Here is a 14,238-nt window from a genome sequence, read left to right as displayed (position 1 = left end):
CTCTGTATTTACGACCCCCCCATGCATCCCCCCGGACCCCCGTGAATCCCCACCGCTCTTTGAACAGCCCCCCCCCCCCCCCCCCCCCCCCCCGCCTTCCAAGCATGGCTGTGCCGCCACAGTAGAGAATAATAAAAAGGCATTTATTTCTCTAATAATAAAACCATTTGGGGAAGCACAAGTGAGATTCGCAGGGCGGGCCAAGCCCCCCGGAACCCCACAGCCAGAGCGGGGGGTGTCATCCCCCCATCACGGCGTCAGGCACTTGACGCCGGCGTCCTCGGCGTGGCCACAGTTGGTCTTGCCCCAGCTGGAGAAGCTGCAGCGCAGAAGGCTCTCCTCTGTCCCCTTGCAGGAGACGTCGTCCATCCAGATCCTCCCCGTGCCTGCAAAAACAGGGACCCGGTGAGCGACGTCGGTGGGCACCGGCATCGGCACAGGCATCGGTACCGGCACCTCGGTGGATCCCTTCCAACCAAGGGCAGGTGCATCGCTGCACCACCAGGATAAAGCGGAATTCACGCCATTCTTGAGCGAAAGGCTTCATCCGTTATGAAAATTCCCTTCCCGAGCTATTATATCGATCCTTTATAATCTTTATATTATAAAGATTATAGTAACGTGTATTCATTTTGTTAAATTATATATGAATTCACATTATACACTGTAAAGAGGTAGTGGAGTTTTACTGGAGATTTTTGCATTTTTCGTGCTTAAGTAAAACAAACTAAAGTGCTAGAAGTAAGGATTTTGCTTCTTGGAAGCTTCAAGCTGTCCACAGAGATGAAGGATGCCCCTGGACAGCCAAGATAACGGCAGCACCTGATAGCCCCCCTGATACAGCTTTGAGACCCTGCCAGCATCATCTGGTACCATAGATCAGGAACTCGAGCAAGACTGGCTCTCGGGACGTCTGGATCAATAGACAAGCAGCAAAAAAGCTGCAAAATAGAGTTGCTTTCCAAAGTTTTCCTATGATTAGTAATTAGTAATATGGATGTTAGGGATTAGTCCAATCGTGTTGTACCTGAATGCTTGAAGGGGAGAAGAACCCCATTTAAAACCACATTTGAGTGCCCCAATTTGGCTGGGACACCTCACGTGCAAGAACAAATATTGGCTCCTCTAATTTTACACTTTGCATCCCAGCCTCTCACCCGGGTCAGCATGGGCTCAGGGCAGGTTGGGGTTGGACTAGAAGGTCTTCACAGGTCCCTTCCAACCCAACCCAAGCTATGATTCTATGAGTCCCCCCATCTGCCCCCGCACAAACACGGACCCCCGCTCTGCCTGCACGGGCGCAGCACAGCCCGTCTGGCACATGGCAGTGGGGTAGCCCCAGATTTTGGGGGCTACCGAGCCCCTGGAGATGCACAATCCCTGTCCTGGAGGAAACGCCCCCAGGAGAGACACCGGCCACCAGCACGCAGCGGGTTGTGGCCGCGGCAAGGCAGTGGCTGTACCACGCTCCGTGGGGAACGGATGGGGTCCTCCCGCCCCATCGAGGATGTCCGAAGGTGGCACCGTGATGTGGCGGGACCCTTGGGGCTGCACCTCTGCATCTGCTGAGCATCCACAAGTTGCTGGCTGGGGGGATTTGGGTGCTTTCATTGCCGTGCCAAGGGAGCCACAGGAGGAGGAGCAGCAGCTCTTCCCAGTTGGGACAGCCCAAGTCAAGCCCATGTCCCAACACAGGCTCTGGATGATGCGCGTGCCAGAATCCCAAGTGGCTGTAGCAGCTTAGGTGGGTGGTGGGAGACGAGGGTGGGAGACAGGGGGAAGAAACCTGGGTGTGGGTAGCCAGGGCAATGGTGGTGAAACAAGCTCTGAGGTCTCCCAAGGCCGGTGTGAAGGACACCAAACCTTGGAGGGGTCCAGCTGCGCTCGCAGAGCAGGTGTGGTCAACTGGAGTGGTCTCGGCTAGATGATGGCCATGGTGGCTACCTGCTTGTGGGATCCATCGTCTCCGTGGCAGCCCCGAGCAGTTGCAGAGAAGGCAACTCAAGGAGTTAAAAAGCCTACGTGGAAGGGGAGCTGGCCTGGGCAGAAACACCCCAACCCAACGGTTTGGGGCCAAAGGCCACCCCTCCACCCGCCAAAGTGTTCCTGACATTTCCCCTATGTTTTTAAAAGCTTTTCTTTTTGTTGGTTTTTTTTTTCTCTTTTGTTATTCTAAAGAGAAAATAGATCTCAAAAGTCACATCCGGCTGAAAAACCCAAAGTGTTCGTTCAAAAACAACAAGCCTGGGGATGGTTCTCCGGTGCTGAGTCAGCGTGCGGCAGGGTGTGCACGCCGAGGGAGCCGGAGCAGAGGAAGGAACCGCCTGGGCCGGAGCCAGTGATGTGCTTGCACGCGGTCCTGCAAGCCAACGCCAAAATATTTGCAGACACCCAGGGCTGGCCGTGCTAAATAAACTGATGGCGGGCCAGACCGAAGCTTCTCGGGCCATCGCAGCCCATGCCTTGCTCGTGGGGGACATGCTGGCTGCCTCCAGGCTCATTTCTGGGGGGTCTCTGGTTTCTTTATGGGCTGGCCTTAGATATGGATGCTGGGCAAGGTGGAGGTAGAGGTGGAGGGATCTTACCTTGGCCGAACCGGGCCATGCGGTACACCTCCTCGGCGCCTCGGAAGCCCAGCATCCGGCACACCACGTCTCCATCCTTCTTGTCCCAGCCGTCGTCGCACACTGTGCCCCAACGCCGGTCGTAGAAGACCTCCACCCGTCCCTCGTGGGAGCCGGAGCCGTTGACCAGCCGAATCATCCCCTCCTCGGCAGCTGCTGCCGGGAAGAGAGAGGGAGGTCAGAGGGGACATGGTGGCATCTCCAAGTGCTGCCCCTTGCCCGCCTCGGACCACCTCCTGTGCCCTCCCCGGGGTGCCCGTGGCTGCAGAAAGCACTGGGTGATGCACCTCCAGGAGACCTGGAGAGATCCCACCAGCGTTGAGTATGGTGCTGGAGGGGTCCCATCAAACCCAGGGTTTTGTTGGAGGAGGCTGAGCCTTGCAATGGCCATGCCAAGATGGGAAACCTGAAAGTGCTGCACAGAGGGCAGGCACCGAGCAAGGATCGGTCCTGAAGCCATCAAGGTGAGACCAAATGGAGACGGCTCAGGCTTGCAAGGAGAAGAGAGATCTGAACAACCTTGCGGGAGAAGGAAGATGCCAGCAAAACCGGGGCACAAATAGTTTCCAAAAGGGACTAGAAAGGGAATCTCAGGTGATTGGGAGACTCTTCCAGCCTCAAGACAGGACCCTGGACCGAGTCTAGGTTGCCCAGGTGGACCCTGACTTCATGCTTGAGAGGACAGTGAGGGGAGGCTCACGCCAGTCCGAAATGCCAAACTGGGGTGGGCGGACATGGCTTGGCCTCTTCCCCACTGTGGCTTTGCTCCCTCTGCTCCCAGTTGCCTTTCTGCAGCTGCTCAACCTTCCTCCCTCCATCACCACTCTCCTGCCAGGGGACACAAGCATGGTTGCCCTTCATCCTTCAGCCAGGGAGAAGCAAGTGCTGCTGGCGGTTTATCTGACAGAGGAATGACCAAGGAGCTCAGTACCAAAACCAAACCACAACGGTTCTCCCTCCACCCCCAGCCAAGGAAACCCAGCAAAAGGAACATGCCACAAATCCCATTATTTGGGATGAGAAAGGGGTCAAACGGAGAAAATCGCTGTCAGGCAGCTGGGCTCGCTCCGTGACTCACCGCGGGCTGGGACGGCAGCCGAGGGTGGAGCTGGGCTCCCCCAAACAAGGTTGTATTGCAGCTGCTCAGAGATTTTTATTTAAAGACATTTTCTCAAAGCCAGCATTTGGGTTTGGGGTTTTTTTCCCTATCAAAACACACGTTCCCATTAGAAATGTTCAAGGATATTACTTCTCAAATGTGAAGATAAGTGGGCTTTGGATTGCTGTGTGAAGCATTTCCAGGCAGACCAAGATCTCCTCCTGGATGACCATCAACGCTCCATCCAGCTCATCCTCTACATCCCATACTGGTCCCTGGTGGAGAGGAGGTTGGGGGGCTGCACCCCGCTTCCATGCCACCAAAACCACAACAACCACAGCCGCCACCAAAGTCCCAGCAATGTCAAAGGGAACAAAAACTTCTTGTCTGTGAATTTGCCGGTACATGGACCACGGCAGCTTCTCAAGTGATGAACCCAAAAGGTCTCCACCTCACGAAGAGGTGACTGGTGCCAAGGGAGCTGCCGAGCGCTGGGTAAAATCTGACACTGGTTGAACATCTGCTTTAACTCCGCGGTGGTGGGATGTCACAGGCAGCCGTGCTTGGCTGAGGCATCTTCAGGCACCTTGGCTAACCAAGCTGGTGACCACAAGGTTGGTGAAGCAGTGTCCCAACCTGACCCAGGCTCTTGGTGCTGGGAGGTGAAGGGTTAATGGGACATTTAGAGACCAGAGCAGCATTTGGGACCTGCTGCACAGAGATGCAACGGGTTTTGGCACTGCTGGCTGGCTGGGACCTGCACAAAAGTTTGTTTTCTTTGCGTTTCAGGCTCTGGGTTTTCCCTGGCTCGCTCCCAGTGGGAACAGGGCCACCCCTTCCAGTGACCTCCAGAAAGCACAGTCCTTGTTGGCCTCGGCACCGGCCGATCTCCCACTTCCAGGACCCGCTCGGGGTCAGGCTCAAGAAGGGGTCTGGAAACCCTGAGCATGTTTTCCTGGATCTGGGCAGAGCATCAGGTTCACCAAGGAGCCAGGAAACATCTCCTGCTGTCCCTGAACCATCCCACTGATATTATTCACAGCCCTGCCGTGGACCCGGAGGGGTGGCATCACATCTCAGCAGAGGGGCTCGTTTGGGACGCTGCCGGCCGTCATCTTCGACCAGTCCCTGCCTTCTGGGGTGGGATGTCTCCTCCCAGCCATTGAGCATCTTCGCGGAGGCAGCTGCCTTGGCTCACCCCAGGGATGGTGTCATCTGCGGGCTGGATGAAGCGACTCTTCCGAGTCGAACACGCGCTCCGGAGCTGCGGACGCTGCCTGGAGAGCTGCTCCAACCAAGCCAAGCTTGTGCCGGGTCCAGTGCTGGTGTCCCCTGCTAGGGAGCCAGCCCAGCCTCCCTGCTCCAGGCGAGCAAGCGGAGGGTGGGATGTGGCCAGGGAAACCCAGGGTCCAGCACTTCTCCTTCGCCACTTGGGTTGAGGTGGCGAGCCACGCAGTGTCACCTTCCCGGCTCCGCGTGTTTGGTGACCCCAACCACCGGCACCACAGCAGCCGGGGGGGGGGGGTCCCCTTGCCTGCTTGCTCTCCCGGCACCAGGGAACACCGTGGCCTCGGGACCATTGTCCCTCTTGCACCCTGGAGCATCCCGGGGCAGGAGATCCTTCCCTGGGTGCTGTCACCTCATGGCTGGGATGGCTACGGCAAAGCAACAGCTAAATGGGGCATGGTGGCCCCCACCAGGCATAATCCCCTCCGCGAAACCATCCAGCTCTGCCTCCAAAGCTGCCCGCGTTCCCTGGTGCCTGGAGAACAGGCAGGTGACTGATGATCCAGGACCAGCTCCCTATATCCAACATCAGCTCATTGCTCATCCTGTCCAGGACCAGCTCCATAGCTCCAACCCAAACCAGTTGCTCATCCCAAAGCCCTCATTCCTCCCTCCTATGAGTCTGTCCTCACCCCAGCCCTTCGCTGGATGCTCATCAGAGCCTGTGAGCGCTGGAAGACGAAGACTGCTTCCCCGAGGAGGGGAAGAGATGTGCAATCGGGGCACAGATCCAGGCACGACCAGGACGTTCCCATTAATCAGCAGGGTGAGGGCTGCTAATAAAGCCACAGAGCTCAGCCGCATGAGTCCTGGCCACAACCCTTCCACTTAGCCTCTAACAAGCATTGCTTAGAGGGCTAATAAAAGATAATAAAACCCAGAAGTCTCCTCCCAAACCAGTGCCAGCTGCCCATAGCAGCCCCCCAGCCCAGCCCAGCCCAGCCCGGGGCTGTTTCCGTGCCCACGAGCCCGGGGGACTCTGCAAAAGCTGCAGCTGGAGTCGGGGCTGTGCTCGGGTCCTGGCCTCGGCGAGCTGGCGGAGCCGTGGGGAGATGCACCGGGACCGAAGCGGGTTGTGCTCCAGAAAATTGTCCAGGAACGGGCCCTCCTGGTCTGCAGCTCCAGAGGAGCATCCCAGCCGTGCTCTCTGCCTGCAGCAACCCCGTGCCTGCAAAGTGGCCCAGCCCTGTCGGTCTCGGAGCAGCTCCCCGGCCCCTTCCCTTTCCAATAAACCCTGAAAGCATCATCCTGTGCGTGTGCGTTTGTTTTGCTGCAGCAATTACTTTCAACCGCCTTGACCTCCCTGCCACCCATCCCCCAAAAACAGCAAAACAAGAAAGGAAAAGCGAAAGAGGGGAAATAACTCCTGGTGGCCGAGAAAACAAGGGCCTGATTCTTTGCAGCTGGGCTGAGATATCATCTCCCCCTTCGTAATGGAGACCATCTGCCCCTAGCTCCCTGAGCTCCCCACCACCCTCTCCTGCTGCCCCTGCTCCGCACCGCTCCCTTTGGTTGGGGAACATGGATGCAAACGTCAAGTTTCCAGGGGGCAGATGTGGGGTATGTCTATCCCAGGAAATTAAATAGTGATATAACCCATCCTTTGTACTTTGCGGATGGGAACCAGCTGCGCTTGCCCACCAAGCAGTGGCTGGAGGGGGCTGGGGTCCTCGGTCCTCGCTGGGGTGCTGGTACATCCCACTGTGGTGCTCCCTCCTCCCCAGCTGCCTCTGCTGCTGCTCCCCTTCTAACCCTGCCGCGTCCCTGCTCTTGCTTGGCACCGTTTGGGTGTCGTGGTGGCTGGTGGCAGGGACCTGGAGCCCCTCCATGGGCACCTGAGGCAGGAGGGATGTCCCCAAGGAGGAATGTCCCTGGGCAGGCAGGAGGGATATCCAAAGCTTGGAGGAAACCATCAGCATCTCCAGGGATCTCGGGGACAAGCTCCATGCATGGCATAGCCGCAGCGCAGCAGAGGGCGGGCAGGATCCAGCCCCAGGCTCATTCCCTGGCATTTCTTGGCTTGCCAGCCCAGGAGGCCAATGCTGGGGATCGGTGGGCACGTGTTAGTCGTGGCCCCAGAGGAAACCCTAAAGCTGGGCACGGCCGTGGTCGGCAGCACAGTGTAGCCCAAGTGCCTCCATCCAAATGCGCATTTCCGTCTTTAAGCCCTGGAAAAATGCTTCCTCGGGCCAATCCTGCCATGGGGTGATGGGTGGAAGAGACGTATCCTTCCAGCCCCTCATTCCTCTTGCTGCCAGCTCTGGGCTGGCCCCAGGTTGGTGATGGTGCTGTTTGCCAGCAAAATGCCAGCACGGGTGGGTGAGCTCAGCCCTGAGCTTGATCCTGTTTGTTCCCTGGGAAAAAGCGGGGAGTAGAAACTCCCGGCCAGCTTCAGGCATCCTCAGTCCAGCCCCAAGAGCCTGGCCGGGGTCTTGTCACACCAAGGGATCCTGGGGCTGCAGAGCAAGATGCTTCCCCTGCTTGGCTCTGCCTTAACATCACGACCACTTTCCTCGAGCATCCTCGGTCCTTGCACACTGCTGACATCTCTCCCACCTCCCTGCTGGCTCCTCCTTGCTCAGGCAGGGAAACCCAAGCACGGGGCTTAGCAGCCTCATCGCAGCAGTGACCACTGCTTTCATGCCCACTTTGCAGCAGGCATTTATTTCCCCCATAGGCTCCTAACCCCTCCAAACACCACCGAAACCATGCCCGGAGCACTGGGGAGACAACTGCAACTGAGCGCTTACCTGTGCTGCCGCCTCGGTCCCCCTTCTCTCCCTTTGGGCCTCGGTCGCCTGGGAAAAGAAAAAGCACAGGGCATAAATCTAGCTAAAATCAGATTTTTACTGGATATCTTGCTCTTAGGTAATGCTCTGTGTCTGTAGCTCTTGGAGGGCTTTATCAGTTTGGGGAAACTGAGGCACGAAGCAGAAAATTATTTGTCAGCCCCTCTCCTGACCCCACAGACGTGCTGCAAGGTGATGGGACCCACCTTCTCACTCCCCCACCTTCTCCCGGGATCCTTCTTTTTAAAGGCAAAACCAACCTGGCCATGGGAAAACACAGCTTCGTGCAGGATTTATCCCGTGTGGGATAAATCCTGCCACTCCCCAGGCTCTGTGTGTTTGTATTTCACGCCCAAAGTGGCTCCTTCCCTCTGCATCTGTGGGGGGGGGCCCAGCACTGGGTGTCCCCTGGGTGGGGGGGTTGGAGCTGTGCAATACCCCCCCAGTCTGGGTGCAGGGTAAGGATGGGAGCATGGGGAACCCCCCAAAAATCCTCCTGGGGTGCATGTCCTGTAGCAGATGGAGGACGGAGGGTTGGTGGTCCCTCCAACCATCCCACCCCCTCTGCTACCCCCCCACCCCGAACAGCCAAGCCCTTCCTGCAGGGCAGTAGCAGAGCAGGAATAAAGGAAAGCTAAACCCTGAATTTGGGGCTGAAAACCCCTATTTGGGACTCAAAATGCTGCATTTTGACGGGGTTAGGGACAGGGATGTGGTTTCCCACAGCCTCGACGGAGCATCAACCCTTCCTGCCCCTAGCTGGTAACCTCCTCATGAGGAGATTTGCTGAACCCAAACCCCATATCCATTGAGAAGCAACGATGCTGGAGGGTTCAGACCAGCTGGGTAAACAGGCTGCCTTCAAAACCACGCCTATTTCCATATAAAAATAATGAGCGGAATAATTATCTGTGTCATGGCTTGGCTTCCTCCGCAGCTCACGGGCATGGGCTGCCTCTGCCCGCATCCCACCACCTCCCTTAACCCCTGCCCAAACTCCGGCTTTGCTCCTGGCAGGCAGCAGCCGTGTTTCCCTTTGGTGTGCACCGCAGAAAACACTGTCCTGAGTGGGACCGTGGGCTTGGCTTTGCCGGTCCTGGCTTTGACCCAAGGCTGCAGAGGGAAGGGGCTGGAGAAGGCTCCAGGCTGCTCCGGGTGAGCCCCAGCCCTGCGGCACGGCCTCGCTTCGACATATCCTCCTCTTTTGTCTCCGTGTAAGAACAACAAACAACACAGACACACACACTCAGAAATTTCTTATAAAATAAAATAATAATTAAAAAAAACCCAAAACCCCCGCGTGCAGGAAATTCTTGCCCTTTAACTTGGAGGCTCTGGGAAGGCGAGATTGCTCCCCTGGGCAGCCGCAGCTGTGTCAGATGGAGGAAAGCTGCCTGCAGCCTGCCCCGCTGATGGGAACCAGATGACAACAGCCCCCCGAGCAGCAGGAGAGAGGCCAGAGATGCTGCTCGCCAGCACGTGATGGTACTGCGACGCTGGAGTGGCCCGTGCTCTCCACCACCTTCCTTCCCCAGCCCCGAGAGAAGGGGTTGGAAGGCAACAGTTATGGTTCTTATGTGTTTGTCCCCAAAAATCCGGCTCTTCCAGAGCAGAAGTGCTTTCTCTGCAGGGTCTGGGCTGCATCCTATAGGGCATCCTATAGGGATGATGGAGAGAGGTGAAGGTGGAAAGGTGGAGCTCGAGGGACAGGAATATATCAGCGGTGCTGGGCAGAAATGCTGTGAGCTGAAACTCCTAGAGTAAATAACTGCTGTATTGTTGCTGCTCTCAGGGAGGTGACAGCAACTGGGACAAATCAGGGACTTCAGAGATGCTGCAGGGGAAGGAAATACTCTGAAGGTGGGAGACCTCAACCACCAGAAATGGTTAGAAACCCTTAAGAAAAAAAACAAGGCAAAAAAATTCAGCACGAATTGAAACTGTACAGCACTGCTGCAAGAGGAACAGGTTGCCCAGAGAGATGGTCACTGCCCCATCCCTGGAACCATTCAAGGTCAGGCTGGACGGGGCTCTGAGCAACCTGGTCTGGTCGAAGATGTCCCTGCCCATGGCAGGGGGGTGGACTGGATGACCTTTAACGGTCCCTTCCCACCCAAACCACTCTGTGTGTCTGTGATTCTATGAAGAGGCATGGCTGGCAGAAAGCAGTGGAGCCGGTGGTGAGACCTCTCCAGCGGCTGGGAATGCCGCGGGGGAAACCAGGGGCTCCTGGCACAGGCAGAGCGAGGTGCCCAGCAGCACATCTTCAGGGCCAGATGCTGCTCGCCTGGAAGCCCCGATGCGGGTGTCATTAGCCAACAGAGCGCACCCGGGTCTCCAAAAAAGCAGCAGATGGGTTCAGCTTAAAGATGCTGAGCTGTTAACAGTGGGTCTGGGGGCTCTTGAGGAGCGAGAACAGGTAATGGATGGGGCAGGAGGAGCTGGTGCAATGGGCTCTGTGGCTGGACCCGTCCCAAACGCGGCTGGGGAAAAGCCCATCATCGAAGTCAATGCTGCTTTGGGATGGGTTAGTGGGTCTGACCAAAAGCACGCCATTCTAGGTGTGCTTCTCCTCCCCAACCCTGACCTGTGCTACTGCATTAGGCTTAAACTGGGTTGGTTTTTTGTTGGTTTTTTTTTAGCTTCATATACATCTGGCAGAGGAAAGGCCCTTTAAAAGAAGCACTTTACAGATGATGTCAACGGGCTTGCACGGGTGCTTTAAAACACATCCCATCCCCTCTGCTTATCCTTCTCCATCCACCTTGGCTTTTCCTGTGCAGTCCTCCAAGCCCCTTCATTTCCTTGCTCTCCTGGAAGGCTTTTCTCCTTCTTTTCTCTTTTTTCCTTCTTCCCACCTCTCTTTTCTTCACAGAAGCTCTCTGGTGAGCAGAGAGGACAGCCCCTTCAGTGGCACAGCTTGCTGACCTCACCCTGGGGTGAAGCCCAGCTCCCCGAGGTGTCAGGACTGGAGAGCATCCCTAGCTGGGGACAAAGCCCTTGCGAGCTGGAAGGGAGACAGCCTCAGGGCTGGGACAGAGCCCACGAGTTCAGGAGAGCCCCTTGCTGGCATCACTGCTGGTCCTCCCAGGAGGTCCTGCCCAGCGCCTTCGCCCAACGGGTGCCAAGGTCTCACTCGGCCGTTTCCCGCTGCGGGTGAATCAGTGCAGCTCAGTGGTTTTTTCTGGACTGCGCACACAATTTTGGCACAGATGCCACGATGAGTGACCCCCAGCTCTTCCCATGGCAGGAGCTCAGTCCCCACCGACCTCCTGCTCCTGGGCATCACCTCTGCTCCAAAAATCAGCGCTGCTAACAGAGGCAGGGCACAAAACCTGCAAAGCTCATGGGAGAGGACGTCGCTGGAGGAGGGTGGACAGAGCTCCTGGGTCTGCAGGGTGAGGCGGACCACCACGGTCTCAGAGCAAGCCCTCGGAGAAGCTGCCAAAGCCCATCTTCACAGGCCAAAACATGTTCTGCCTTCAGCAACATGCCAAAACCCTCCTCCTTGCCTGCACGTGGTGTTTAGGAAGGGGTCTTCTCTTATTGCCCCGAATTTATCTATAAATTAGCAATCCCTACCTTGGCTCAGTTACTGCTGTTTCCTCCTGAACGTGTTCCCTGCACGATGTTCTCCACGGAAGAGTGAAGAAGACTGATGTACACTGACTTTCCAGAATAATTTTCCCCATTTGGAAATGAGGAAAATAATACTCCACTGGGGTAATTTTGAGGGAAAATGCATCAAGGATAGGAAAATACCAACAGGGGAAAATACTCGTGAGTCTGCTGTGGAGAGGAGAAACGAGCCCTTGACCAGGTCAGACCATCTCTGTGAGACGGTTTGACTCGGGATTTTTGGTGAGGAGGCTCATCCACCCCAGATGCCCCCCGCCCCACGACAGGCTACATTTCCCAGGGAACTGATAGCTCTCCTGTGCTCAGAAGAAAGTCATTATAGATGTGTAAGACTAGTGCTGCAGAAAAACAGGCCTTTACTTAAAGCTCGGGCTTGGACCATTGCCTGGCTCGGTGTCTGTTTCCTATAAATTTCAGAGAATCCTATAAACCATAGAAATTCAGTGCTTGCTGCCAGCGTGGTTTGTTATTTATTGGAGAAGGGGTTGGATGGAACCCCCTTATCTGAGCACCCCTGACCTCTGGGAGGTGGGAAACGGGGGCTGTAGTTTGGGGGTCCCTTCGTAGGGGACACAGCCAAGCCCTGGAGGTGACCTCCGTCCACACGGGCCAGCGAGGGGAGGTGGAGGCAGGGACCCCTGTGCTGGTGATGGGCTCTGGTGGGACCTGGGGGTGGTTCATGCCCCTGGGGGGAACACCTGATGGCTTTGCTGCCATGGAGTCATCCTCACCCCAAACCAAGGACGCCTCCAAGAAACGCCCAAGGAAGGGGGTGCATCAAGGCCACGGCTGGTGGAGCCTTGGAGACAGCTTAACCTTCTTCAAGCCAAGAGGTCTCCTCAGATACAGGCATTACTCTGCGCCAGTGAAAGGACGATAGCCAGAAGCAATGTGCCGCATGGCAAAGATCCGCCGACCCTTTGGCATGCCGTCTGACCCATTGCCTCCCAAAACCAAGAGCAGAAGTGCTTCGTCTCCCAAGGCAAGGGGGCTTGAGATGCAGACTGGCTTTGGGGAAGGGTCACCAAGCTTGTGGGGGTTGCTGCTCTACTACTGTGGCGTGGCCACGGCTCTCCCCTGAAGGCAGGGGCTGTGCTGGGGGTGGTCTTCACCACGTCCTGGGCTGGTAAGCACTGGAGAAAGGCTTCATCCTCTGTGTTGTGCCTCCAGAGAGCTTCTTGCTGCAGCTGTGGTGCCCACCACGGGGTCTGTTAACGCATCTCAGCACTGACCCAGCACAGCAGGGTGGAAATGCGTTGCAGGACCCCATCAACCTCCTCCCTCCGGAAGGGACCCGTCCCCTGGGGATGCGCTTTGCCGAACAAATTTGGCATCAGGGCTTGGTTGTCTGCTGAAGCCCAATTCAACTGGCCCAGGCTCCTCGGGATAATTTGCTTGTCTAATGAGTGCTTGGCACCAGCCAGTGAGAAAAGCCCACTTTCCTCTGCTCCGGGGAAGGAAAGGAAACAGCGGTCCCGAAGCACGTTGTGGTTTTGGTTGGCGGACCTCGGCATTTGATGTGCTGCCAGGAACATCTCGGCGCCAATGTCTCCCTTGCACCCGTCCCTGCAGCGCTCATGCCTTTGCAAGGCTTGTGCCAGGGACATATCCAGGGATTCATCTGACCCTCTGCAGCATCAGACCAGGCGTTTTCACCCCACAGCTCAGATGAAGTCCTGCACCCCCACAACACATTATTGCAATCCTGCAGGCCAGAGTTACCTCCAAAAAACCCAAGAGAGAGTACTGGAAAACAAGCATGAAATGCTGATTTCTTTATTCTTGCACCACGTAGGGCTCTGTGACCCACTGGCAGCCTCTGCCTTGGTGGGAGGATGGAGACTTGTCCCAGCTACATCATACCAGAAACCCTGGGCGTCCGGTTAGATGGGATGGGGTGATGGAAATAACACCCAGCAGTACTCTTCAAGACTACACAGCACTGCATAAATATTGTCTAACCAGCCACGTGGCTTGGAGAGCCATCTCCAGCAGCTAACGGTCCTCAGGAGGTCAGCTTGTGCCCGGACTGGGGTGACTGGGAAAGCGGTGGGATGAACAGAGCCATTGTGTCAGTAGGGCGGGTGATCACAGCAGCGAGGGCTTGAGGGAAAGAGGACCAGACGGGTGCTAATCCTGCAGGAAACCTTCTTGCCTTGGGCTGCAGCTCTGGGAGCTTCATGCTGCTCCCTTGCTACAGGAGGCCACCGGCAGCATCTCATCTCCCGCATCTCCTTTCTACCTGGATCTAAAGCTCCCTGGGGCTGCACCAGGAGGCACTGGCACTGGGAGGCAGATGGCATGTCCCTAGGAAAAGTCCTTCTCCTAAAGACACCACAAAGAGGAGAAGGGATGGCAGATGTGCTCCTGCCCCTAGACTACAAGGAGCTCTCTGGTGGCTGCAAGATAAAGGAGATGTCCACCGCTGTGGCTACCGCATGTGAAGGATGGGCCACCAGACGCAACGTGGGGGTCTCACCCCAACCCCTGCCCCTGGCAATGACCAGCACTTTGGAGGACGTACAAGAAAATTGGACGCAAACTCTGGCCAGCTCGCCAGCTCCTTGCCAAGTTTGCAGATAGACCAGAGAGAGGACAGTTAAAGAGGATGTTTTCCTTCAGCTTTCACACGTGCAATTCACCCAAGGAGCTTGTTGCATGAAAGCAAGAGCTTGCAAGACAGATAACGCATGGGACCTCTGGAAGAAATGACAGCAACACCCCCAGCCTGGAGGTTCCGGGCATTTTCCAGACCTGGACATTGGTCTGTGGCCATGGCCCCAGGTACCGGTGGCCAGTG

General features: G+C 56.5%; 1 protein-coding gene across 2 annotated transcripts in view; it reads right to left on the bottom strand.

The window, feature by feature from the left end:
• Positions 1 to 144: 144 nt before the first annotated feature.
• The window catches only part of SCARA5 (scavenger receptor class A member 5), a 37,319-nt gene continuing 23,225 nt past the window's right edge, over positions 145 to 14,238 (bottom strand). For both annotated transcript variants that reach the window (XM_049819074.1, XM_049819075.1), the window contains exons 7-9: positions 7,761 to 7,808; positions 2,586 to 2,780; positions 145 to 386 (exon numbers count right to left, since the gene is read on the bottom strand). In XM_049819074.1, coding sequence (XP_049675031.1) covers positions 250 to 386; positions 2,586 to 2,780; positions 7,761 to 7,808 — 380 coding nt within the window. In that variant the 3' untranslated portion in view covers positions 145 to 249. The remainder of the gene's footprint in view (positions 387 to 2,585; positions 2,781 to 7,760; positions 7,809 to 14,238) is intronic.

The sequence above is a fragment of the Accipiter gentilis genome, chromosome 16, assembly GCF_929443795.1.
Source record: "Accipiter gentilis chromosome 16, bAccGen1.1, whole genome shotgun sequence".
Taxonomy (NCBI): Eukaryota; Metazoa; Chordata; class Aves; order Accipitriformes; family Accipitridae; genus Astur; species Astur gentilis.
This window is presented reverse-complemented; position numbering and strand designations above follow the sequence as displayed.